The following is a 26,754-nucleotide window of genomic DNA, read 5'->3' as shown; positions in this document are numbered from 1 at the left end:
TATAATTTCTTATTCTCTTGCCAGCTTTTAGATGCTTTTGGGAAAATGTTTTCCATATTTTATCCAGCATTGTTAAGTTATTCTCTGTACAATAGCTGACCTAAATAATTTAGCCCACCATATAAAATGATATGATCAATTATTATCTCAATTATTGGAAATTATTTCAGTTTGATTATTATTAATAAATCCAGTGATCAGACATAGATGCCAGCCTATTTATTTCCTTTTAAAAATCACATCGCATTTTCATTACGATTTTGGACCAAGCCTTTAACTCATCTCTTATGTTCTCGAGACTCAGACATTGGTGATTACATCTCAAATATTGTTTCTTCCTTTTCCAAATTGGACAGCGAAGGAGGCTTTTAATTTTCACGATGACACCGTTATCGATTTGGTCGGTATTCTCAGAGAGCTGGCCTTTTTCGAAGAACCGAACATGCACATGCTCCCACAGCATCGTCGCCATTACCACCTCGGCACCTTCTTTCTTTTACCCTGGGTGTTACTTTTGGTTATTTTTCATTGAAAAAAAAATATATATATATGGGAAAATAACTCCAAGGTGACAATGATCCCCTACTTTAGTGCATTCGAAACTTTATATACCAATCCTTTTGGTTTGAATTCTTACTGGCTTCTAGACTTTTATCTTCGGAATAAACTAACTTCCGGGAAATTATGAGGATGTAGACAGTAGTCCATTGACACCATTGCACGATGAAAATAACCTTTTGCAAAATTCATTGTGATTTGTGTGGTTATAATGACTTTCTTGTCAAAAAAGCCATGTTCCGACTTAAATTGATATAAATGTCTGCAGTGGAATCTCTCAAACAAATACCTTGCTTCACTCCAAACATCTTCCTACTCATCATCCAGCCGGTCCGATCCTATCAAAGCTGAGATGCGTACGTTCTTGGCAGAGACTTATTCCTTCAGGCTCACCTTACCTATGGGGTTTGCATCACTGCTGGAGCTGGGGTCTTGTTTTGAGCAGAGGCATCCCGAAAATGTGCTTTATCGCATTAGCACCTCGTAAAAAAGCATACCTGTCGTAGGTGTTACGTGGTCTCTGTCGCCTTCCAGATGGAAAGAACTTGGTTTTATAGGTCCTAGGAAAGATCTGTTTTCTTCCGTTATCCCCCCTGGAATCTTTATGAAAGCATTTCTTTTTAGCCTGTTCTGCTTTATGTTTTCTGTTCCAGGCTCTGTAAGACCGCTTTAGTAATAATTAGGATCATACCCTAGATTCTGTCCTTTTCTTGTTCATAATTTTAGAATCACGCCCCGACATCTAAGAGAATGGGCCGTTTCTCCTGTTGAGCATCTTCCCTCTTCCCATGACCCTGTCCTCCACCTTTTGTTCTTCTCCACCAACTCTCATTCTATTTTTTTTTTTCTATCAGTCGGTTCTAGTTTAAAGCCCTCTTTGAAATCTGTTCTTTCCTTTCTTTGTCATGTGGACCCCCTCCCTGCTGCCTGGCTCTTTTTAGAGATGATCTCCCCACGAGCTACGAAGGTCCCTTCACAATAGGCATTGTGGGAGAGGCGGATTTCAATCCCATCGGTGACCCCGATTCTTCCAGCTTCCTTCTCAGTAACAGATGCAGTTGGTGTTGTTCAGAACAGCAGAGTAGGTTCTCTCAGATGAGAAACACAGTGTCGCGGTCAAAGGCCTGGGCAAGTTATGATGTCGTCTTTCTTTTTTCCCTTTTTTTGGCTTGTTTTGGCAGCTGGTAGGGCTGTGTGTGTGCCTCGCAGAACATTAGATCAAGCTGGTGGATGGTGACACCATTGCCGTTTCTTTTTTTTTTTTTTTCCCTCTTGGGAACAGTAGGTGCTTGCAGTGATGTTCTCAGCACTGAGAACACATGATTTCTCTTCCCCTGGGGAAAGTTTCTCTTTCCAGGGACTTTTTTTTTTTTTTTTTTTTTGCATCTGGATCAGAGGAAATAACGGAGGAAAGAGGCATTTCCCCCCCCCCCCTTTCTTTTATGTTGACTCTCCACCTACTTCATTGGTGGGCAAAATCCTCTTGTCCCTGGCTGTTTCTGAACGTCGGCCTTGGTCACACAGACTTTTCTCAGCCTTCAGCTCTCTGTCTCTCTGTACACAGCCCAGAGCTATCTAGATTAATTTCGTACAAATTAATTAAGAGCAAGTAGTGTTCTGAAAACTCCTGGTGCACTGTCTATGATAAAGTTGTCCCCAGGTAATGTCTGCAAATGATGAGATCCGTGGAGATCTCTTTTTATTTCTTCTTCTCTCATTCTGGAGCCCACCTCCATTTTTGATATACCACTCGGGTCTTTATTGACTGCCGGTTTTAAAATAAGCTCTTAGTTCAAGTCCATGAGTTACTTGCCGTTCCGTGGTGGTACCTTATTTCTTAACCTCATCGCGGCTGAGAAACAGACTCCCAGCCCCTCTTTCTGGCCCGGAGTTTGGAGGGCTTGTCCTCTTCATCGCCTTTCCCCCTCCTTCCTCCTTGTCCCGTTTTTCTCCAGTGGTCCCGGTTAGTCTTCCTGCTCAGCTTTGCTACTCAGTGAACTAACTTCTCCTTTTGTTTCCCACAGGTCTTGGACAATCAGATAAAGAAGGACCTGGCCGACAAAGAGACCCTGGAGAACATGATGCAGCGGCACGAAGAGGAGGCCCACGAGAAAGGCAAAATTCTCAGCGAGCAGAAGGCGGTAGGTGTAACGGGAATCGCAAGGCCAGTCTTGAAAGTAGGGTTTGTACAGCATGCCAGGAACCACACACCTGAGATGAGTCCATTTCAGCCAATGAGGTTTTTTCTTTTTTTTCTTTTTTTCTGTTTTGTCCTGTGGAGTTTGTTTGTTGCCAACAGGTAGCTCTCCCCGCGAATTCCCTCTCCTAAAAGCAGTGGAGGTGGTGGCTCAGGGTGGCCAATTTAGCCTTTCACGCTCTTCTTTAAGAGCCGACCTGTTACCAGCTAGCACATCATCCTTCAAAGTGCCCCCTGCCAAGATGCCCAGTGTCCCTTGGCCTCCTTCATGTGTCTTCCTTTTTTTTCGCCTCTTTCTCTCCTTTCTAATCCACGTAGGCAGGTGTTTCAGAAACTGCTCACGCGGTTCTCCTTCGGTGCTTGTTAATCTGCATATTATCTGAGACCCCACTGAGACTTCCGACGTCAGAATCTCCAAAGGAGGGTCCTGGGAAGTTGTATTTTTAACCAGGACACCACCACCCCCCATCACCCACCCCGCTCCAACCCCCGATTTTTGTGATTCATTATGTTGGCGAAACTTCGATGTAGAGAATCTAGGACAATAGTGGCTGGGTAAAAAGGAATCACTCAGGAAAATGACAGCCCCACGGGTGATGAGAAGTATGAACTTGCAGATTCAGGATAGAGGCTCCAGCAGGCTCAGGTCACATGCAGATGACACGGGGATTTAATGAGGCCCTTGTACTTATAGAGTGTCAGGCTCCTGAACAGGACTTCCTGCATGTTTTTAATGCAAGCCAATTAGCTAGTGTGGGGATGTGTAATCTCCGTGTGATAAAACAAGTGCGTGCCATTCATTTGAGCAGTAAGATCCGTGGTCCTCAGGGTGACAGACCAGTTGAGTCCCTCTGGTCAGATTGCCTGCATTTCAGATGAGACTTTTACCCTTCCCACACGGCCTACGTTACTCTCGTTCTGGGACAACTGTCTGTGCGTGAGGTTTCAGGGGTCCTCTGTGTTTCAGATGATCAATGCTATGGATTCCAAGATCAGATCCCTGGAGCAGAGGATTGTGGAATTGTCAGAAGCCAATAAACTTGCGGCCAACAGCAGCCTTTTTACCCAGAGGAACATGTAAGTATTCAAATTCTAACTGTGTGCATGATTACACTTTGGTCTTCTCTCCTGGGGCATAAACTCTGTTCCTCTGTCTGATGGAGCCGGAGCGGATTTAATTACTTCTGTAGTTTGACTCGCCACCCCTCCCCACCCCATACTTAATGAAAATTTTGCCCTCTCTTAAGTGGTCTCTTTCTACCATGTCCTGTTTTTTGAGCTGGGTTTTCTTAAATGCTTCAAATTGCCATCAGATTACAGTGTTTCGCTCTCTCTAATGAGGCTATTTATAGTTTGCTTTTGGAAAGCTGCGGTCCTTGTTCCCCAGACTTGCCTCCCGTAATCAGTCAGAGGTGAACCTGTGTGTGCCCAGTTGGGCCGTCCATTTTGCTGTTGTTAAGTCAGGCCCTGGGGGGGGCGAAGTTTCGGGTTCAGCAAGGACTCTGTGTTCCGGAAGCACTTTAGTCTTAATCTTTTCCCCCCAAAGAATTACAATTTTCAGGAGATCTTCTAAAACATCTCAATCTTAGTTTAAACCATCTTGGGAGACCGCTTTTTGGTCTTTGAGTCATTCTGGCTTCTGATGCTCTGAGTGGTCCGATGGAGAGGTGAGCACGTGCTGGTCCACGGAGAAGGAGGAGGAGAAGGAATAGCACTCTTTCTCCTGAGCACCCTTTCTTCCCTGGCTTCTGCCTTAATGAGTCATTAGGGTACTCTTGGTACTCTATAGGGTACTCCTATACAGACTCAAAAAAAAGGGCCTACCAGAGGAGCAGCACAGTAGTACCTCTCACATCCCCCCTGACCTTACTTAATTGCGCAGATGAGGGACGCCGAGCCATGAGGATTAAATAGACCGCAGGTCCCCATGCTGGAATCATGCATATAAGGCCAGGGCAGAGCAGAGCTAGCCTGGAATGACTGTGGTCACTTACTAAGACACATCTCTCGCTCTGTTTCTGTCTGTCCTTCCGAGGGGACATGCTCTCACCTCTGACGAGACTCTGATTTTGCTTGGCTCCTCCCACCACCCCCACCAGGAAGGCTCAGGAAGAGATGATTTCAGAACTCAGGCAACAGAAGTTTTACCTGGAGACACAGGCTGGGAAATTGGAGGCCCAGAACCGGAAGCTGGAGGAGCAGCTGGAAAAAATCAGCCACCAAGACCACAGCGACAAGAATCGTCTACTGGAGCTGGAGACAAGGCTGAGGGAGGTGAGAATGAGGGTGATCTCCTAAGAGGATCTGTCGGAGGACACAGGGGCCCCAAACCAGCCAGGTGTCAGGCATCGAACAGTGCCTACCCGAGAGGCATTGTACGTGGTGGGGGAGGGCACAGACGGGGCCCAGGGCTCTGAGTTAGAGTTCCACCTCCACTTCTTTTGAGTTTTGTAGCTTCAGGAAGGCCACCTCCTCTCTGTGCTTCAGTCCCCTCATCTGCAAAGTGGCCGTGGAAGTGTATCTTCCTTACAGGGTCACGTGGGGCTTATGTAAATTGGTGCATCTTCCAATGGGGGCAGAGTGATTCCTCCTTTACCCCGGTTTAGCCAGGGTCACGTGACCGAGTCCATGCAGGGAGTTTAGCACAATGTTGGGTAGTAGTGTGGCTTAATGACAGTGGGTGGCAGAGGTCTCATGACAGCAGAAGATTAAAAGACAAACCTAAACATTAGGTTTGTTTGGCGGAAGGTGGTTCTTTTCAGAGATATAAGGAAAGCTGGAAAGGGCAGCCAGATTTCGGGGAGCAAAATACAACTCACTTGGTTGTAAACATGTTGATGTTGATTGAAGCTGGGAAGTTACAGTCATGTCTACGCTCACTGTGTGTTTATTAAGTGCCTGCTGTATGCCAATTAGTAGCCCGATATACAGTGGTGACAAGACAGACCCCGTCCCTGGTCTTGGGGCAGTGAGCCTACTGGGCAGGCTTAGCTGGCAGGACTGGAATTCAGGAGAGTGGTCTATTGGAAGTGGGACGTCTGGGCTGGGAGTGGAGATGCCGTGCTCAGGTGTTGTGATGGAATCCTTCAAGAGCAGACTGTCACTCTTAAAAGGCTGTTAAGCAGAGGTCTGAGGACTAAACCTTGGGGAATACTCACGTTAGGGCATGTTTTAGTCTTTACTGAAGTATTGAAATGAGGCCAGTTCTCCAAAGGAACAAGGGTTGTCGTGGTTACGGCCCCTCCATTTGGACCACCTGGTGTGTCTGTTCAAATGTAGATTCCTGGGTCTCTTCCTCCCTAGGCCTGTTTGAATGGAATCGGGGTGGCGGGGTGGGGAGCAGGGGTTTGCATTTTTAACAGGGGCTGCAGGTAATTCTTACACTTCTGGAGTTTGAGAACCATCGTTCCAGGTTGTCCAAAAGCCTTAGTAATGGTTTGATTTTTATTAGCCAGGCTATATTTTTACTCCGTAGTGTCAGCCTTAAAAGTGTGAGTGTAAATAACTCAGATTTCTTTGAGCGTGGGAACGTTGGCTGGCTGTCCTGCCTTTCCTTTCCCCAGTTTCTCGTACCTTGCCTGCCCTGCCGCTATAGCTCAGCTGGGCAATTAAATCGCCCCAGGGGAAGCGTGTTGCTTTGTTCTTAAATTATTCTAGCTATCCCCTCAAGGAGGGCGGGAGAAATTTAAAATGCTCCCGAGAGGCTCAGGGTTGTATATACCCTGGGAGTTTTGGAGCTTAGCTTTAGATATAACAAGGTGGGCCCACCTTCTCTTTGCAAGCTGCTGCTATTGAGATGGGAGGCAGAGGCCTCACCTTAAAGGGCCCTGGGCTTTTCCCCAACCCCATGTGTGTGGTGTTAGCTCTTCTCTAGCCAAGGGTGTGGAGTCCCGAAGGTGCAGGGCTCCTGGGACTTCCCGCCATTGTACAGCATCTTGCTCACCTGCCGCTGTCACCTGTCTCTCATGGTTTTGCCAAGCGGCATCATGGGAGTTCTCAGGCCTGCCGGTAGAGTCACAGCCAGCTCCGACTGCTTTAAAGAAGGCCAGTGGTAAGCGGCGGAGCCAGACGTCCTGGGTTCGGAGGCCTGCCGTTGTTTAGCTCTGTGCCATTTGCTTGGTTAACTTGGATCGCTCCATGCCACGGTTTGCTTATCTGCAAAATGGAGGTGATAAGTAGTACCTCCCTCACTGGGGTGATCTGAAGACGAAAGGAGTTAAAACGGTGCCAGGCACGTTGTGAATCCTACATTCGCTGCTGTCACCTTCACTAGAGAGAGATCGCAGCGTTGGCTTCCGCTGCCACTGACTCGCCAGCCCAGATCTTTCTCCAGGTTCTGACCCGTCGTCCCAGACGTTAGACATCTCCACCCAGACGTCTCCCTCGTTGCTCAGGTTTAACACGTCGAGACTGACTTTCTTATCTTTCTTCTCAGACTAGCTCTTCCTCTCATGCTCCCTGTCATAGCCACTGGTCTCGCGCTGTGTGACTCACCTGCCCAGAAACACGGACATCGCCGTTGGCTCCGCTCTGTCCTTTGTCCCCAGTCCCTCCTTGAATCAACCACTAGATCCTGTTGGCTCCCGAGGCTAAATCTTTTGCAAGCCTTTCTGTACCCCTATGGCCTTTGGGACTTTGGCGTCACGTCACCTTTTCCGGGGGAACCTTCTCCTACCCTCTGGAGCTGGATGGGATGTCCCCTCAGTGTTCCCACAGTGTTTGGCTCCTCACCCCGTGTACCTCTTGGCAGTCCCCATTAGACCGTGAGCTCCCTGAGGGCAACGAGCATCTCGTATTTGCTCGGCATCCCCAGTGTCTGACACAGGGTCTGGTCCCCAGGACAACCTTGTCGGTGTCTGTTAGCCCAGTGGATGTGCCATGGTCTCCCTTATTTCCCTGCCTTCGGATATCTCGCTTCCCCTGCTGGGAATTTTCTTTCCTCTCTGAGCTGCTCGTTGGGCTTCCTGTATTCTTCAATACACAGATCCAGAGTTATCGCCCCTACCCATTCTATCCTTCGGGTTCCCACTGCATCCCTATGCATCCTGACCCTTGCTCTTGACTGCAATGTGTAGTAATGGTTGGCTTTCATTTTTCTCCCCAACTTTAAGTCATTTCATCACCATATTCCGTTTTACACAGAAGTTACTGAGTAAAATTTTTTTACACGAATGGATGAAATGTTGAGTAGATAGATGGATAGATGGGCAGATGGAAGGAAGAATGCTTAGTTCATGATGTGACACTAATGCAGGTTACCTAATGAGAACAAATCAGAGCAAGCCTATTTAAAATAAATAGAATTCATTCTGATGTTCCATTTGTATTCTAATTATGAAGATGTCCCTGTTACTAATACGATGTTAAATAAGGTGTTATTTATATCTGATTACTTTTAAATGCTTTTCTAATAAGAGTACTTGTTATAATTTCCACTGGAGATTATTACCATGTTTTATTTTGTTGTCGTTTTTTGGTGAAACCTTCTCAATCATTTGAATATTTGTAAGTAACGGATGGTTTATATATACTCTCTCTTACGTTTTTTTTTACTCCTGTTGATTTTTGAGAATCATAGAAGTCAGATCTGTTGAACTGCATTTTCCTCCCTCAGTAGGGTGCTGAGAATTTGATTCCATGACCAAGTTTAAGATGCGCATTGAACAGCAAGCAGGTCGAGTCCTGGCTTTATTTATGTAGTTAAGGGCAAATGAGCATGCATCTCCTTCTCTCTCTCTCTCTCTCTCTCTCTCTCTCTCTCTCTCTCTCTCTCTCTCTCTCTCTCTCTCTCTCTCTCTCTCTCTCTCTCAGGTCAGTCTAGAGCATGAGGAGCAGAAACTGGAGCTGAAGCGCCAGCTCACAGAGCTGCAGCTCTCCCTGCAGGAGCGCGAGTCCCAGCTGACAGCCCTGCAGGCGGCCCGGGCAGCCCTGGAGGGCCAGCTCCGCCAGGCCAAGACCGAGCTGGAGGAGACGACAGCAGAGGCAGAAGAAGAGATCCAGGCGCTCACGGTAGGCCTGGGACGTGGCCCCTTCCGGTTGCCGAAGGCCTCAGCTAGGATGAGTGTGGTGCAGAGGATGTTTGCTCACTCTTAGAAATTTTGAGATAGAGAAAAAAAAGGTTCGTCGAGCTGTGTAATGGGCAGAAGATTGGCTCACGTAGGCTTCTTTTTCATCGGAATTAGTATACTCAATCAGTTGGTAATATCCGAGCTTTCCTTAGCATCTTAAAAAGTTTCTCCTTTATTTATCTATCTTCTTTCTTTTTAAAATAATTATCATTATATTTTGAATTTCAGTTTCAGCTAGAGTCTGTTTACCTGGGTCTTCTACATTGGTTCTCAATAATCATTTAAAAAAATAATCTTATACCTTACAATAGTCTTTCTACCATATTTCCATATTTGTTTTGGTTAACCTCATTTATGTTAGCTTTTTTTTTTTAAGTTGCAAGTTTTGCTTTATGTCTTATGTAAGCATCTGGTATGATGTGAATGAGAGATTCTTTCTCTAAAAGGGACCTTGCTTCCCTGCTCTTTCTGAGAGACTAGCTTACCCAAGTGTTCTTCAGAAGTAGAACTTAAGCAAGGAGATCATTAAATTTAGACCTTAGTTCTTTCTAGAAGTCTAAAAATATGACTTCTTTAGCCAATCTCCCACAGTTGATCCTTCTCACAGGGACTGACTCAGGAATCACAAAACTCACAGGAATCTTATATATAAAATGCCATCTTATCAGCTTATAGTCGGAAGTACAACCTCCAAGTTGCCAGGGTCCTCCAGGTGGCTAATCTTGGCATTGTTTTCCCTTCGGGTAAGTCTGCTTAAAAATCCCGTTACTCTGGGAAGGTTGCTCGGTGCACCTGGACTCTGGGCATAGAAAGCTGAATGAGTTTAATGGCTATTGTCGACCAAGCACCTACATCTCTAATAGTAACGTGCTGTACCTGCCAAGTGAATGGGCTGGTCAGGGTACACTCTCCTGTGGGCAGGACACAATGCCACACTGATTGGCTTTAGTGCTTTTTAAAATAAGGTACCTGATTCATCTTGGATGCTGTCCCCAGCTCCATCAGCAGATATCTCCAGACATCTCTTAGAGTAGGATTGCTCCTGCAGATGGCCATGCACGTTTGCTGCTTATGATTCACCCTGTTTAAAAGTGTGTGTGTGTGTGTGTGTGTGTGTATGTGTATGTGTGTATGTGTGTGCATAAAACACTAGTTTAAGATAAATAAATGTATTATTTATTTTAAGCTTCATTCTTAGACATTATCTTCCTTTGTTGGGTTTGGGGGGGGCTCATTATCTGAACCAAATTGGGAGTGAGCTCTGACAATGCCAGCCAGGGTCCTTATGGATCAGTCAGTCTGGGACACAGGGACGTCCAAGATTCTGGGGGCACATAGTAACTCCCTACGCAGAAGGTGCTTGTGTATCTTAGGTTTTTCAGGACTTAAGCCAAGTTCAGATACCGACTGGAACCTGAATTTCCATTGTCTCTATGCGAACGCTTATTAAACACTTGTCGATACCACATGTCCCCAATACGTGGTTTGGAAAAAGCAGTCACGATATTTCTTTATGTACATGCACTCTGCCTTGTTTCAAAATGCTGAAAGAAGTTTTGAAAGAGACAAAACAGTATAACGGGATAAAATAAGAAGAAAAGGCAAAGAGAAGATAAGTCCATAGAAGGAAAAACATGGATGTAGGAAAGAAACGAATGTGCAAGTACATGGAAAGAAGGCTTATACGCTTTCTGGAGTTGGATGGGTAGGGAGCGAGACAAGCAGGTAGCATTTCTTAGCTGCCGAAGGAGTCACCTAAAAATCTAACCACCATTATATTTAATGCATTGTATATTAATGTCTGCCCCTGTTTGAACACCCAAGCTCTGTAAGAAAGAGGAGCCATCGGTAATTTAATCTATGCTTAATGAGCCCCCACTGTGCACCCGGTGCGGCTGTGTCTAGCTTTTTCTTAACAGAGAGTTGGCCTGTAATTCCTCAAATCCTTTCACATTGGAGGAGAAGGATGTATTTATCTTGCTGCTCCGTTGGAATTGGGAGGGAGGGTGGTGGCCATGCATCTCATCCTTCCGTTCAGAAGGAGGAGGGTAGAAAATAGAGCATGTGTCACTGCTGTTTATCTGTGGGGAAATTAGTCTTTAAATCCTGTATTGCTGCTGGTTAGAATGCGCTGTGTCTAATGGCTGCTGGGAGCCTAGCATAGCAGCAAGTCACGACTTAATTTAGTCAGATGAGATCACTGCCTCAGAGCATCTTCTTAGATAAAAAGAAAGAAACAGACCTCCTTCGCTCTAGAAACTAGGGCTCTACATTACCAGTCTTGCAGATGAAGATGCCGTGGAAAACAGGACTTGTTAGAAATGATGCCTTTGGTCAGACAGCTGTTTGCAAGCCCGACATGCAGGAATTCCAACCCCACGTCAGTTTGCTTCCGTTCAGTTTTGAGGCTGTGGGTTTTTTCTTTCTCCTCATTTTTATTACATCCTAGAAACCTGGTTGTGGACCATATATGGTTATCGCCCGACTGGCTTTGTTGTATTTCTTCTGAAGAATGTATTTTCCAAGAGAAAGAGAAAATGGTCGCAAATGCAGTACTCTCTCTCATTGTTCAAGGCCCAAGTTCAGACACAGCGGAAGCATCAATCAAATTAAATCAGCTGGATCTAAAATTATCTCCCAGGAGGTTTGTGAGCTTCATAGCAGGCTGTTCTATCAATAAAAGGGAATAGTCAAATGGGCTATTATTGCTTATTTCTAAGAGGCCTCTATCTTTTAGCCTGGGAAGGAGTAGTTACTCTGTTTGGCCTCTGGCTCTGGGCCAGCTTAGAGGGGAGCCTGGTCAGATTGAATCTCTGCATTGGATGAGCTCGGCAAGGGCCTCTGGGTCGCCATTGTTGGTCTTGGGAGTGCTTTCTTTTCTCCCACTTTCCCTTTACTCATCCTGTCAATGGCGTTTGCACTGAAATTCACTGGCCATTAAAAGCTGAATTAAATCAGGGTAGAGACCAACAGGCGAGTCACATTTGAACAAAAATCCATACTTTTTAGAGATGCTTCCGTGCTTAACTTCTCTGTAGAAGAGAGGAATTTTCTGCCTGGACTTGAGATGTAAGATTCCATGTAGTTTCTTCCATCTAAAGAAGACAATTTGAGTCTGTAGAGATTAGAGCACACAGACGTGTGCCATGTGGTAGCCGTGACTCTGAAGGGAGCCACAGGGTAGGCGTGGCATGGGGCCCTGTGTACACCAGCAAGGCCCCGTGGACACGTTTGGTGTCCCTGCCCTCTCTTTTACCGATTTCGTTAAATCACTGATGCCGAACGACCAAGAGTCTAAAGCTGGAATCACTACTAACGAAAGAAGTCCTCCCAGCAGCTGGCGATTATGAGATCCCAGAGTCGTCCCCTTCGCTTGGTTAAAATCATTAGTCAGTACACACTCATTTATTATTATTATTTTTTTTACAAAAATATCAAACCCTATATTTAATTAGTAAGCCATCGGCATGATAGCCAAGATGTAGAATCGAGGCCTGCAGGGTGACAGTCTTGCTCAGTGCCTGCCTGCACAGGGCCAGGGGTAAATGCGTGGAAGGCTGAGTGTTCTAGAATCCTGACCATGGATCCCAGAAGGTGATCAGACATCTATGTACTGGTTTCTTTCTCTCAGCTCTGCAGATATTTTCTTTCATCAAGGCTGTATTATAATTCTTTTCTTTTCTTTTTTTTTTTTTTTTTGTACTCTTGTAACTTTCCTTAAAATTAGTAAAGACGTAAGTACTCCCAAAATAGAGTGCCTCTTCGGTCTCCAGGCCGCAGCCTGTTGATTTTACCTTATTGCCACTCAACCCCTAGGTCAGTGGTTCTCAAAGTGGGATCTGTGGATCCTAGGGCGTCCCCAAGGTCAGATTATTTTCGCAATAATACCAAATATCATTTGGCATTTTTCTTGTGTTAACATTTATACTGATGGTGCCAGAGCAATGTTATTATTTTAAAAGAAATAGAATACATTTTAAAAAATCTGTTTTTAATTTCTAGTGTAAATATAGATACAACCCGTGTAAGCAAAAGCTTTTTGGGGTCCTCAATAATTTTCAAGAGTATTTACTCCCTGTAGCACCTAATGCCTAGTTAACAACACTCAGATATCTCACTGAGAGAATCTAAAACTTATCTAAGGTACTTTACTGTCCTTATGTATACTATTCTGTGACCTTTGGCTTTTTTGTATATTTGTTTACAACTTATTTCAAAGAAACATAAAACATGTTTCTTAACATTTTCTTACTCAGATCAGTCTACTAATTGTTAAATGCTCATAGTATTTCTAGCAGTCACAGCAAGATCAATCCTACATTTTGTGTTTACATTTCACAGTCAATAATAAAGCAAAAACCATAATGATGGTAATTCATTACATTATACTTTCAGGGAGGATTGCCATTTAATGTGTCAAAATGATCCAAAGTCCTCATAATGGTAAATTTTAAAGACAAAACAGTATTAGTGATTGAAATTTCAGACTACAGTGGGGGCAATGGAACAAGTTTTTAACGGTGCGGTGTTACTTGGAGACTTTGCTATTAATGAAAAAGTGGATTAGGGGGTCTACCCCTAGGTTTAGGTCAGGGAGCTTTTTTTATCCTCACTGCTTACTTAGGCTTTGAAGGAATTAACTCTACCCTCAGCTTCCTGTTTCTGTCTTTGAGAGATTTCACACCAAATAATTACTTCGAGTAGGGGTCAGCAAGCCACAGCCCGTGGGCCAGATTGGGTCTGCCTCTGTTTTCTGTGAATAAAGTTTCGCTGGCACATATCCACGCCCAGTTGTTTACGTACAGAGTGTGGCTCCACTCTTGTTCTGTGAGGAAAGAGTTGAGTAGTTGTCACAGAGACTGAATGGCCCTCAAAGCCAAAAATATTTACTGTCTGGTCCTTGAAAGAAAAAATTTTATCACTCCTAGAGTTTATTTAGTAACCCAAGGGCCTTCTTCTTACTCTAGGAAGAATTCTTGTTTTTTGTCCTTGGTAATCATGAAATGCACTCAAGAGAGTTGGATGGTCTTTGGGGCCAAGGCTGTGGTTTGCTGACAGATGAAATTTCAACAGTAGTGTATGTAGACAGCCATGTTTCTACTTTGGATAAGTAGTATTCTTACTCCATTTAATGAATAAGTCTCTTGTATTATTGCTGGGTTAAAAAAAAGCACACTGATTTTTTTTTTTTTTTTTTGAGGGAGGAGATGATAATATATTGAATTAGCCCATAAAAATATCAGCTACTTTTTTTGGAAGTTGATTGTAAATGATAACTTTACTTATGAATCTGTTTGTGAGTCCGTCTATGCAACTATCTATTTTTGTTTTGTTATGCCATTTTCCCAGTGTTCTTCATTCTTTTGTACAGATTTAAGTTTCTGGTTGTGATTTTCCTTCTGCCTGAAAGAATTCCTTAAACATTTCTTAGAGTACAGGTGTGCAGGTGGCAAATTCCTTCAGCTTTTGCATGCCTGAAAGAGTCTTTATTTCACCTTAATTTTTGAAAGATTTTTGTTAGGTATAGAATTTTAGATTGACAACTTTTTTTGGTTTTTGTTATTTTTTTTCTCTTTCAGTAATACTTTAAAGCTGTTCCTCCACTGTCTTCTAGTTTGCTTTCCACCCTTGCTCAAACCCACCTTAGTTAGAAATCTGTCTTTCGTCTGTTTGTTTCTCTGTGTGTAACTCGTCTTTTTGTCTGGCTGGTGTTAAGATTTTTGCTAAATACCAGTTTTAAGCAGTTCGTTTATGATCTGATTTAATTTAAGTCTCATCATGTTTCTTGTGCTTATTAGGTTCATTGAACTTTTTGCATCTGTGAGTTTATGATTTTCATCAACTTCAAATATTTTTTTCTCTCTTGCCTCTACACTCCTAATTACATGTATATCAGGCTGCTTGAAGTTGTCTCACAACTCATTGATGATCTGTTAATTTTTCAGTCTTTTAATATTCTTTACACGTTTCATTTTGCAGAGTTTTTATTGCTGTGTCTTCAGGCTCACAGTTATTTTTCTGCAGTGTCTGATTTACTGTTATGAGCTTAAAATATTAATTTATGGCAAAATAGATTCATTAGAGAGTACATCATAGCACTAAAATTTTTGACCTAGTTGTCTTATAGACCTTTTAAAGGATATGTGTGTGTGTGTGTGTATACACATGTGTGTATATATATATACACACACACACACATATATATAATTTATTTATTTATTTTTTAAGAAAACGACTACTTTTGCTTCTGCTGCAAGCTAGATTCTTCTTTGGCTTTTATAGCTAAGCAAAGGGTATCGCAGTCTACCTTGTCTCTTAAATCGAAAGTCTGCTAGGGCATCATTGATGCCTTCTTTCCCTTGACCTCATGATCACCAGCGGATCTTATACATGTGCTTCCAAAAGTGATCTCATTTCCACCCTTTTCTCTCCATCTTTTGCCATCATCTTACTCCAAGCCGCCATTCCCTCTTCCTTGAATGACAGTGTTACCCTGCTCCTTTCTACCTTTGTCCCCTTTTGGTCTGTTCTTTCTGCAGCATCCACACAGTGACAATCAGATCACGTCGATCCGCTTCTTAACCTCGATTGACTTCCTATTAATTGCTTTCTGAACAAAATCCGAACTCTTCTGGGCCTTCAAGATTCTTGATCAGTGCCTGACTCTCTACCATCTTGGGCCACTTTTTTTTTTTTCTCTTGCTGTACTTCAGCTAAGTGGTTTTCAAAAATCGTTTGGCTACAGCCCACTGAAGAATACGTTTTACTTTGCATTCTAATATAAGATAACATATATACTGTATTTCATTGATTTTAAGGTATCTAAAATCAGGGTGCATCGTCTCAGCATAGTCTATATATGATTATATAGTTTCATAGGCATAAATATGTTATAGTTTAATTGATAGCACTTTTTCTTTTTTTTAATGTTCCATATATGTTGATAGTCTTATGATTGATAGCATCTAAAACTTGATGAATTATGGTATCTGAGCAGAAGTCCTACGACAATACTTACCTTAACTATCCAAGGTACATTCTGGTATTTTCTGTTCTATCCTGTTAATCTCATTTCATTGGATAAAACAAACCAAAAAAAAAAAAAAATCCCACTCGTCATGCTCACTATTTGGTCACAGTTTGAAGTTTAAAAACTCCAATCCAGCCACTCAGCTCTTTTTTGGTTCGCGAAATGCACCAAACACTTTCTTGCCTCAGGGTTTTCGTACATGCATGCGGTTCTCTCCGCCCTTTCCTGTTCTTTGCATGGCCGGCTCCTCATCACCCTGCAGGTTTCAGTTTAAATGTTACCTCTTCAGAGAAGCCTCTTTGACCACCCAGTCGAAATAACGCCTTTCGATTCCCCTCATTCCTTTTTCCGTTTGTTTCCTTTATAGCATTTGACACTGTTTGTAATCATGCATTTGTTTATGTTCTACTTTTCCTCACACAATGAAAGTGTCGGCCCTACATGCTCTATCCTCTCACACGTCCGCCATGGAGTATGCACTAAAAAAAAAAAAATCCTTGTCAACTGAATGAATGCTGCTGTTTTAGAGCAGCTCTGCCTTTATCTTTATTTCAAGGTCACTGTGAGGTTCCTGAATTTCAGCAGCTTTCGATGAAAAAAAAAAAATGTCCCTGCTTTGTCCTGGCTGTTGTCCTGTGTGTGTATGTCTGTGTTTGTGTGTGTGTATCTTTCTCTCAGGAGTAGGCTTGGGATGGGGAGTCAATTCAAGGGAAGAGGGAAAATTAAGAACGAGGAATAAGGCAAACGAAGGAGAGTAAAAACTTCATTCTTTATTATTTTTGCCTTTCACCCATCCCTAGGCATTAATGTGAATGTTCAGATACACTTGTAAAGAATAGGCTGTATGGTCTAAATAGTTCATTGTTGTATGTCAACTGTAATTGAAAAATAAATTAAATTTAAAAAATAGTTAATTGTTATTAACATAGCATCATATGTTCCTGGAACTTTTTCTTCTGCCGTTGGGGATGGCTTGATTAATGAATTCTTCGAAAAACAGATGTCATGACTGCTGCAACAGCATTCTTGTCTTTCTAGGCAACTGCTGTTCTTTTTATTTGACCCGTAGCATGTAGATTTGTATTCTTCCCTATGGAAAATTTATAATCAACTTCTTACCTTTTAGGCACATAGAGATGAAATCCAGCGCAAATTTGATGCCCTTCGTAACAGCTGTACTGTGAGTATTAACCAAAGATGATTAAAGTAACACAACTAAAACTGAGAAGGAAAAGGGGACATCTCTTCATGATACCAGTGGCTGATTTTTGTTACAGGCTTTCAGCTTGAAGCAGTTAATGCTGTCAAACTGATTTGGCGTTTCCGAACCCCAGATAACTTCAGTTTCTTGGGTTTCAGCCGGTGTAAAAATTTAAAACCCCTTTTCATGTTTGAGGGAGCATCGTTGTAACGGTTTAAATAGTTCTCACTGCACGACCACCACTAACAGGTTTCAGAAGCTTTAACAAAAGGCCCAAGGCAGCTCTCCCTCCTTCTCTCGTGTGGAAGGTCCTGAGGCTAGCCCAAGCCAGACACTGTCCAGCGATTAGGGGCAGTTATGTGTGCGAGGCTGCTCCAGCCTGCTGCCTGTGCAGAAAGGGAACACCAACGAGTCCTTCTCCTGGGGATCCAGAAAATTTAACTTCCCAACAGGTGAAATCTGGCTTCCTAACATGCAAATTTAAAATCTAGGACTCTTTGGGAGATGTTATTTATATCGAGAGAATAAATTCTATGAGCAGATAAGCATCTTTCATAGGTTATGTAATAGGATAGGGTCAGTGGAAATGCAAAGTCTATTTTTGATCAAAACGAAGGACTGAAATAGGCCCCTTTCAGAAGATTGGGATGTTATCTTTATTTATGGTTCCACTGCATTTCTTTGGTCCTTTCATTACTTTATTATCTCCTTCGTCAGTCCTCATGAGCTTGCCTCAATTTGCATTATTTGCATCAGTGAATTTCCAGAACCCGCCCCCTATCCCCACATACATATTTTATTTTCTTGTAATGAACTCTTTCTTTTTTCTTTACCTACTACAAATGGGACATTAAGTCCTGATGGTATGTGCTTCTTCCTCCTTAATTTAGGTATAAAATACACACAGTAAAGTCTATAAAGTGTACCAATCTTAAGTGTGCAGTTCAGTGAAATTGTTACCCATATAAACAACTATGCAACCACAACACAGATCAAATACAGACCATTTTCACCCCCCAGAAGGCTCCCTCATCTCTTCTCACCAGCATCCTTTGCCCAGAGGGGACCACTATTCTGACCTCTGATACTATAGATTAGTTTTGCCTTTTCTTGAACTTTATTTAAGTGGAATCACAGGATGTGCTCTTTTGAGTTTAGCCTTTTTTTGACTTAAATTGTTTGTGTGGTTCATCCATGTTGTTGTATCTGTCCCGAATTTGTTCTTTTCCACCATGGTGTAGTGTTTCCAGTGTGTGAGTAGAACTGAAGCTTGTTTCTCCATCCTCCCGTTGATGGACATATGGATTGGTTTTGTTCTGAATAAAGCTGTTAGAACACATTCTTGTACGAGTCCTTTGGTGGCTATAAGCACTCGTTTCTGATGAGCAGAGTCTCAAAAGTGGAATAGCTAGATCGTGAGATGTGCCTCTTGTTAACTCTGGTGCCCCTGGCAGGTGGATTTTTGGTCTGTATTTCTTGATGCTTATGGCTGGAACAGGGCGGGCCCGCCTTAGAAATGTCTGTTCATTTCCTCTGTTCTCGCCTCCCTTTCGTGAGGGGATGCATTCTGTGCCTGTATTCTTCTGCCCTACTTTTTTAGTTTCTTAGTACCTTGGTTTCTTATTTTACACAAGAATTTTTTGCTTATGTTATATACATACTCATAAAGGATCACTGAATAAAATATAGATCATTTTGTGACTGTGATTTTTTTTTTTATATTACTCTTTTTTTCCTAAAATAAACTTGGATGTATTTTAAATGTGTACATCAGTAATCCTTCATCTGGAGGTTTCTTTTCTCCTTTTTTAGTCTTTTGGCATAAGAACTTAAACATTTTTTACAGTTTTATTGAGAAATAATTGGAGTACAATTACCCGATGAATTTTGAAATGTGTATATATCTATGAAACCAGCAAAACAATAAAAAAAAAAAGTTGAACATATCCATCACCCTCAGAAGTTTCCTTGTGCTCCTTTGAAATCCACTCTCCCTCACATTTTTTAAATTGGAAGTTTAGGTTCCTTTTAATTTTATTTTTTATTTTAATTATTATTTTTTATATTTTTATTTATTTATTTTTGAAGTTTAGTTTTTAAAAGAATATGGCAATATGTAGAATGAACTTGGTTACTTTCTTATGTCACTCTTAGACTCTCTTTATTCCTCACATTTGCTTTTTGCGGAACAGTGACCTCTAATCCTTCCTTTACTTACCTCTGGTATTCTGTGGAGAAGCTTCTGGGGGCCTCTTTAAGTGGAAGGAGACATTCTCACCCACCTTTTGTCTAGAGCAGCTGGGTAGTTCAGTGGTCCAAACCATGTGTTCTGGTGTCAGGCAAACCGGGTTCAGATCCTAAATTGGCCTTTTGGTAACGTATGTGATATTATCCTCCCAAGCCTCTGAACACGGGGATGACTTGTTATGTCCTCGATTCTAAGACACATAATTCATTTCATAACTAATCTTTGGCACCTGGGTGAGGGAAAAGAGACTACTGCTTTTAGTTGCAATATACATTCAAATTTCAGAAACAGTAAAACTTAGGAAACACTGAGTCATAGAATCAGAAATCTGGTAATAATACCTATCCTCTCTGGGGTTCCTGCAAGAATTAAAAGAGCTGATGCATCGGAGTGCTTTGCACAGGGCCTGATCCATAGACAGTGCTAAACAGTATTGGTTATTATTTTATTAGTTTGGAATTTATGACATCATCTTTGTTGAGAAAACGGATTCTGTTCCTCAAAAATGTTTGAATGGAAACTACCCCTTTAGAATGATATTTGGTGACCGTAGTCGATCTCAATTATATTTTCGCAAGTTCAAAGGCTGCTTTGAAGACACTTCAGGAGAGTGTGGTGGGCGTTCCTTTCTCGCTGGCCCCGAGATGGTCTCTTGCTAGGAAGCGTCATCGTCGTTACTGTTGGGGACTCTTATAATTATAACTCACTTGATAGAAGCTCCCAGTGAGCAGCTTTTAAAAAGCTCAAGAACAGTAGGATTTTCAATCTCTGACCATTTCTGTATTTTGAAGTGATTTAAAAAAGGATTCGATTCAATCTGGCACCTAAAACCCTACCTAAGGCTGTTTTGGAGGGGAGTTGGTGGGCAAACATATGACACAGTTTTAATTATGAATCAATCTGTCAGCTATAAGATTAAAAATAAATAATATGCAAATAGCTCCCTTCAAGAAAGAACCAGACATTAAAATGGGATTAAAATAGGACTTCGGTCCTGCGTCTTTGTAGCCTGATACTGTCTGATTGGTTTCTTCAGCCCATCATGCCGTTGAACATTTACCTGGTAACATTCCCTCATTGGTCTCCCAGCCAGGTGGGAAAGGTTAACATCTATTCCTCAGGAATAGGTTTGCATGAAAGCCTTGAAAAGCAGCAGATAACCCCAAATAGAGGCTTTTTAAATTTTTTGACACCAAGAGATTATTTTTTATATCCTTGTGTTCTCTTAGAACTGCACCAAGATCTCTTATCTGCAGGAACAGTATATAAGAAAGCTGCATTATGACGCCGTCTTCCACATCTTTTTTCTCTTTTACTGCTAAGATTGAATCAGCCTTTCGGTTTATCTTTTTTACTCTCTATCCTTTCTATCCTTGGGGCTTAAAGGTTAACAGACTCTAATATAGTAAAAAGATCGTTCGCCCTTGCGGAGAGAAATGTACCAAGGGCCACAAAGTAGACTCGAGAATTGTTCTTGCACATTACCTGCTTCAAAATCACCTCTTGTCTATTATTATACTTTTAAAAGTCAGTTCAATATCTGCAAACTCAATAATATGTGTGTGTGTGTGTGTCTAACAATACCATAACTCCAGCAACTCGAAACAGAGTCACAAGTTAAACATGTTATGGCTTGGGCAGAAAGAATATGTACAAAGTCTAAATAAGTTAAAATGCTTTAATGAGTGCTTGGGTGCTTCACACAGACACATAATTCTTCTCTTGTCCAATGGGCAAAATAGAGATGACGACAAAATATAGAACATGCAATCACAAACCACATGTCGAAATCAAAGACATGAGACCCCTGAAAGCAACAGGGAAACAGGACCCTTCATGCTCCAATGGACCCATCTCAACTGAAGTGAGAATAAAAATCTTGGCGCCTCATTGACTTTTTTCAAATGCTTCTTCTTAAGCACTTTGTAATTTAATTTTGGGAGAAAGAGAAGAGGTAGCCAAAATGGATTCATAACAAATTGCATTCCCCCCCCCCCCCCATAAATCTTAAGGAAAGGAAGTGGATACCCAAGGGCTTAAGTATGTCTTCAAATGGCAAGGAAATTATTTTGGCAATGTGTATATTCTTACGTCAACAGATTTTATGTAGTCTATTTGCTTGCTCCTCAAGAAGGCACCACTGTAATCTTTAAAACGAAGCATCATCTTGGTCATTTATTTTTATCCCTTGGTACTTAAGGTGCAAGAAAATGCAGAACATTAAAACGGTAGTAACAGGAGGGTAGTAAATACAGTATTTACCTCCATGTCACAGATGGAGAAGCCAACCCGACAGAGTTCAAAGTTACTTCTTGGGGGCTCCTGAATTCACTTTATTATATAGCTTCCAGGCCAGTTTGCCTTAGTCTTGTTTTTCTTTGGACAAGAGGTAGAAGGAAGCATAGTAGTTAAACGGTGGCATTGGCAGTCTAGGATGAAAACTATCGTAAGCATAACTGCCTGCCAGGAATGACAAACCTGTAGTCTTTTCCTATTTCCCCCGCCCCCCGCCCCCCGATAAAGGAGTCTCGGCTAAGAACCCAGCCAGGTAACCTTTATTCCCCCTTTTGTAGCCGACAGTGTGCTTCAAAACAGTACATTAGGAATTAACATGGCTTCTGACATTAAAATACAAATTTCTAGACCATTTACTACATTAAATGCCTATCAGCTCAGTTAAAGTGCGAAGTCGAGTTGTGTGAGCCACATTGAACAAATGTACTTAATTGATGCTCTTTAATTCCATGTGCCTGGGAAGGTTTTTTTTTTTTTTTTTAATTGCTAATCAAAGGTGATTAAAATAGAGAATTAGTCATGGAAACATGGAAACAGGGGTAACATTTCATAAACTAACTCTACTCTAGATTTGAAAATTGGAAATAATTAATAATCATAGGCTTAAAGGCATTTCCTTTTAATTTACATCTTTTTGTTACATAAAATTTAATTTACTGCCTGTGTGCCTCATTCCAACTATTGTAAGAAAATTGCCCTTAAACTTTTAAAGTATTATATATAAAAGCTCTCTGCAAGCGCCAATACTGAGCCTTTGCAGAGAGAATAGGAAAGCCAAACGCACTGAAGTTGAAGTCATTCTGCCATAGAACAGGGAAATAATTTAGTAAAACCAGATTAAATCTCTCAATAAAAAGACAGTTTCATATACGTGCCTTCCCATTTTCTGATAGCTAACCGTATATATATAAAAAAAACAGCCATTAAAGTGATGCCATAGTACAATATTATATTTTCAGGATTATTCTGAGCTTCCCCTGAGTTTTTTTTTTTTTTTTTTTTTTACCTTTGTTGCACGAAATTAAATTTACTGTCTGAGATATTATTAAAATAACTCTTAATGTCCTTCCCTCAGTCTTCCTTGATAAGAGCCATATTTTGCTTTCTAAGACTATCTCCAATTATAACGTCCTGACGGTGTCGTGGGCATTTCACAATTGTGATACCTTTTTTCTTCAGTTTGTGTTTTGCACTTTGTATTATTGTCCATTAACTTTATCGCGTTTCAAGTTGCCCCTTCTATGTGGTCTTCACTTTTGACCGATTTGCCATCTTTCCTGGGCTAGAAAGAAACAGAGACTTTTCCTTTCCTACCCACAGCGTGTGTGTCTTAGCGGTCGGTGGGCGTGGGAGTGTGGGTGTGGCTCTTGCAGTTGGATAGGCAAACCTGTGAGCCGCACTTTGATTGTCATTGTCATGCACGTTCAAAAACCCATGGCTCTAGAAGCAGTTTTTCATTTTAAATGGGCTTGCTTGGTATGTAACTGGTCTCCTTTTCTCTTGTAGGTAATCACAGACCTGGAGGAGCAGCTAAACCAGCTGACCGAGGACAACGCGGAGCTCAACAACCAAAATTTCTACTTGTCCAAACAACTCGATGAGGCGTCTGGCGCCAACGATGAGATAGTGCAGCTGCGAAGTGAAGTGGACCATCTCCGCCGTGAGATCACGGAGAGAGAGATGCAGCTCACCAGCCAGAAGCAAGTAAGGATGGTTAACGGAGTCAGGCATCCCTGGGGCACTCTGATTCTTTCTAGGTTTTAGAATGGGGGACTTATGCATCTCTCCCCGGGGTTCCAAGACTGAACCTAGGCATTAAATGGGCTCTATTTAAAAATCATGTCTGCATTTTGAAAGCTTGGGGGGCTTTAAAAATGACCTTTAAAAGTGTATAGTTCTTAATTTTGATTGAAAAATTAAAAATAAAATAGAATACTTTGGGAGGCTAGTGTGATTCACTTGATTTTTTTTTTTTAATGAAATGAAAGGTTTTATTTGTAACTTATACAACTTCAAGAAAAAAAAAAACACTGTTTAGAACCTGACACAGGCTAAGTTAAACATTTCATTGTATGAAAAATACTGGCGGTATACTTGTCTCGAAATAATTCAAACATATAATTTAATGCATGAGCCACTTGATTTTTAAGCGAGGTCTCCTAAAAGGTCCCCCTTGGTCTTGCTTTGGCTCCTTCCTAAAAGATGGCAGCAGAGATCACCTTCCATCTATTCTCATCCGGTCCCCTCAGTCTGTAGAAGAAAAAAGATAAAACCATATTTCAGGCTGTAGTTAGAAACTTGTGCTTTTCTGGAGCCAGTCCGACTAAAGTAACATCCAGGAAATCCTCATTTGATACAAGGCACAATTCAGTGGTACTGATTTGCAGACGATGGAGGCGCTGAAGACCACCTGCACGATGCTGGAAGAACAGGTCATGGACTTGGAGGCCCTGAACGACGAGCTGCTGGAAAAGGAGCGGCAGTGGGAGGCGTGGAGGAGCGTCCTCGGCGACGAGAAGTCCCAGTTCGAGTGTCGGGTTCGAGAGTTGCAGAGGATGCTGGACACCGAGAAACAGAGCAGGTGGGACGTTCTGTTTGGAGAACGCCGACGATCAGGGCGACCTGCTGCCCCAGCTCGCCCAGGACTGAGAAGTGTCCTGGGACAGAAGACTTTCCGGGCTGACCCTGGGAGACTCTTGGGCAAACCGGGAGGGGTTGGTCATCCCAGTTTTAACTGTGGTCAGTGTCGGCTGGAGTGTGTGGCAGCGGCGGGCGTCTCTTTACCCCGTGCAGAGGCCTGCGAGGCAGAGCAGGACAGTTGTCTCTGGGCTTTCTTCGCAGAAACTCTTCCCTCAGGCTGCAGATCATGGTGACCATGTAGCAGGACCATCATCAGCTTAACCCCTGGTCGTGTATAATGTTAGTCTTCCCTCTGCCCTCGGGTTCCTCAGCCCTGGCACCATCGTTGACAGTTTGGGCCCGACGATCCTTTGTCAGGGGGGCTGTCCTGTGTATTGTATGACGACGTCGGACATCGGCCCTCGTCTTTACCCACTAGACGCTGGTGGCAGCACCCCCTCCTCAAGTCGTGACAACCAAAAATGTCTCCAGACATTGTCCAGTGTCCCCTGAGGGTACGAAACCATCCCCAGTTGAGAACTGCTTTACAAGAATAGCTTCTTTTTTTTTTTTTTTTGGTAGGAAATAGTACTAATAAGTTCAGGCAGTGCTCAGCTTTCCCACTTTTGTTTCCAAGTCCCCTGGCTCGGATCACACTCCTGCCGGGGCCACGCTGGCACAGGTTGTGCCCTGCATGGCCCTGGGGGGTGCCATTCACACCAAAGACATCATAGATTTGAGGATCTATTAGGACATTTTTAAAAACTAATTAATTTACATATTTATTTTTGATTTTTTAGGCGAGGCAACCCTCGGTTGACCTCACAGATTGCAAGGACCTTGTCAGCTTACAATCCCTTACGTTTCTAATTTTTACACCTACAGCACCTGGTCTTCCTAGGCGGTCTCCCATCCAAGTATTAACCAGGCCCGACGCTGCTTAGCTTCCGAGATCAGACAGGATCGGGCTTATTCAGGGTGGCATGGCTGTAGACTCTCTTAGGACAGTTTTACAGCTCACGAAGGGAAAGCGTTTTGCTCTAACAAAATTGCTATATTATGACAGTTTACCAACAGACGGAAATAAATGGTCTTGAAGAATGGGTGCCTTTTTCCAGCTTGCACTAAGGTACCATGTCAGCTACTCTGAGCCCCATGACTTCAGGTCTGCACAACCAAATCGTATTCATTCTTCATAACCTCACTAATGTCACCTTCCTCTGAGACATACCTTCCTGTGATACTCCTTAAGCAAGATAAAGTATGCATAGAAATATTTGTCATTTAGTTGGATTCTGTCAGGCTCATTTTAGTATTTCCCACATTTACTTGACCATAGTAAACTCAGCTAAAAGTGTTGGATGTTTAATGTATACTGAATCAGTTAAACTAGAAAATATTGGAGACAAAAGATGAGCACTCTTAAAATCGAGAGAAACTGGTAAAAATATTCACTTTTTGGACATCCTCCTTTGCAGGTTATTTGCTGGTGGGAGGGGCTCCCGTTTTAAGACCTCCTGTTCTTTCCACCAAACTCGTGGGCCCCCCAAATCTCATGGTACATTCTGCTTCCTTAGACACAGACTCCCTCCCTTCCACTCTCCAGTTCAGCTCCTATCCCAGCTATTTCTAGAGTCCTTCAGAGACAGTTTTTTGGGTCAGAAGCTGGCTTCAGGATCAAGAGACACACAGCCACACATGGAATAATAAAAAGTTTTTCCTCCCCAGCCCCAACACTATTTTGGTGTTATATGGGAGAGTGAGATGAGTAAAATATAATTCTTAATTCTTGTCCTCAAGAGGTTAAGACTAGTAGAAGAGATAAACGATGCATTAAGATATTTATCCCCTAAAACAGAGAGTGGGGTATGCCAGGAGAGAAGCGTGCTTCGGATACAGAGTAAGGAGAGGAAAAACTGAGAAAGGATTTCTGGAGGACGTAGCTTTTGAGTTTACCCTTCAAGGCCAAGTGAGATTTGGGTTTGTAGGGTAGGGAACAGGAGTGCTGCCAGTGGAGGAGCTTGTATGAGCCCAGGCGTTGAAGTAAGGGCCATGTGGGGGAAGGGAAGTGATTTTCCTAGTTTGCTTCCAGATTTTCTTTTCTCTTACTTTCTTTACATTCATCAGATTCAAGTGTGTTTCCTGATGAGCACCCAAAACACTTCGAGTAGCGGAAACGTTTGCTGGAATGGGGTCTGCCATGGTCCTCTGCACCCAGGGGTACTTCAGTGGGACCTCATTCCCTTTCTACTCTCGTGGGAGGCGGTGACAGCCTTGACACATCCTCTCAGCCCAGTCGCATTTGGGGGAAAAAAAAAAAAAAGCCTCTTTTTCAGCCTTTCCAAGCGAGTGCTCACAGGAACTTTACCTTTTAAGAGTTTCTTTACCTAAGGCCTAAAGTGGGTCAGATCTTTACTCTATAATAATCTGGAAAGCAAGACATGACTTAGAGCTGGGACTCAGGGTCGGGCATCTGTCCAGCCCACAGCCCGCTTGGTTGCTCATCAGGACCAGAGATGGTCATGGTGGGACTTCTGA

The 26,754-nt window shown here is 42.6% G+C and overlaps 1 protein-coding gene and 1 pseudogene across 15 annotated transcripts in view; one reads left to right on the top strand and one right to left on the bottom strand.

The window, feature by feature from the left end:
• The window catches only part of CIT (citron rho-interacting serine/threonine kinase), a 144,985-nt gene that overhangs the window by 85,846 nt on the left and 32,385 nt on the right, over positions 1–26,754 (top strand). For 8 of the 15 annotated variants that reach the window (XM_016149546.2, XM_016149539.2, XM_016149541.2 and 5 more), the window contains 7 exons: positions 2,583–2,699; positions 3,723–3,832; positions 4,855–5,029; positions 8,567–8,764; positions 16,980–17,033; positions 23,104–23,301; positions 23,958–24,178. In XM_016149546.2, coding sequence (XP_016005032.2) covers positions 2,583–2,699; positions 3,723–3,832; positions 4,855–5,029; positions 8,567–8,764; positions 16,980–17,033; positions 23,104–23,301; positions 23,958–24,178 — 1,073 coding nt within the window. The remainder of the gene's footprint in view (positions 1–2,582; positions 2,700–3,722; positions 3,833–4,854; positions 5,030–8,566; positions 8,765–16,979; positions 17,034–23,103; positions 23,302–23,957; positions 24,179–26,754) is intronic. The other 7 variants (XM_036220151.1, XM_016149547.2, XM_016149544.2 and 4 more) reach the window with 2 other exon arrangements.
• LOC118603236 lies at positions 25,093–25,211 on the bottom strand (annotated as a pseudogene).

The sequence above is a fragment of the Rousettus aegyptiacus genome, unplaced genomic scaffold (genome assembly GCF_014176215.1).
Source record: "Rousettus aegyptiacus isolate mRouAeg1 unplaced genomic scaffold, mRouAeg1.p scaffold_m13_p_5, whole genome shotgun sequence".
Lineage (NCBI taxonomy): Eukaryota > Metazoa > Chordata > Mammalia > Chiroptera > Pteropodidae > Rousettus > Rousettus aegyptiacus.
This window is presented reverse-complemented; position numbering and strand designations above follow the sequence as displayed.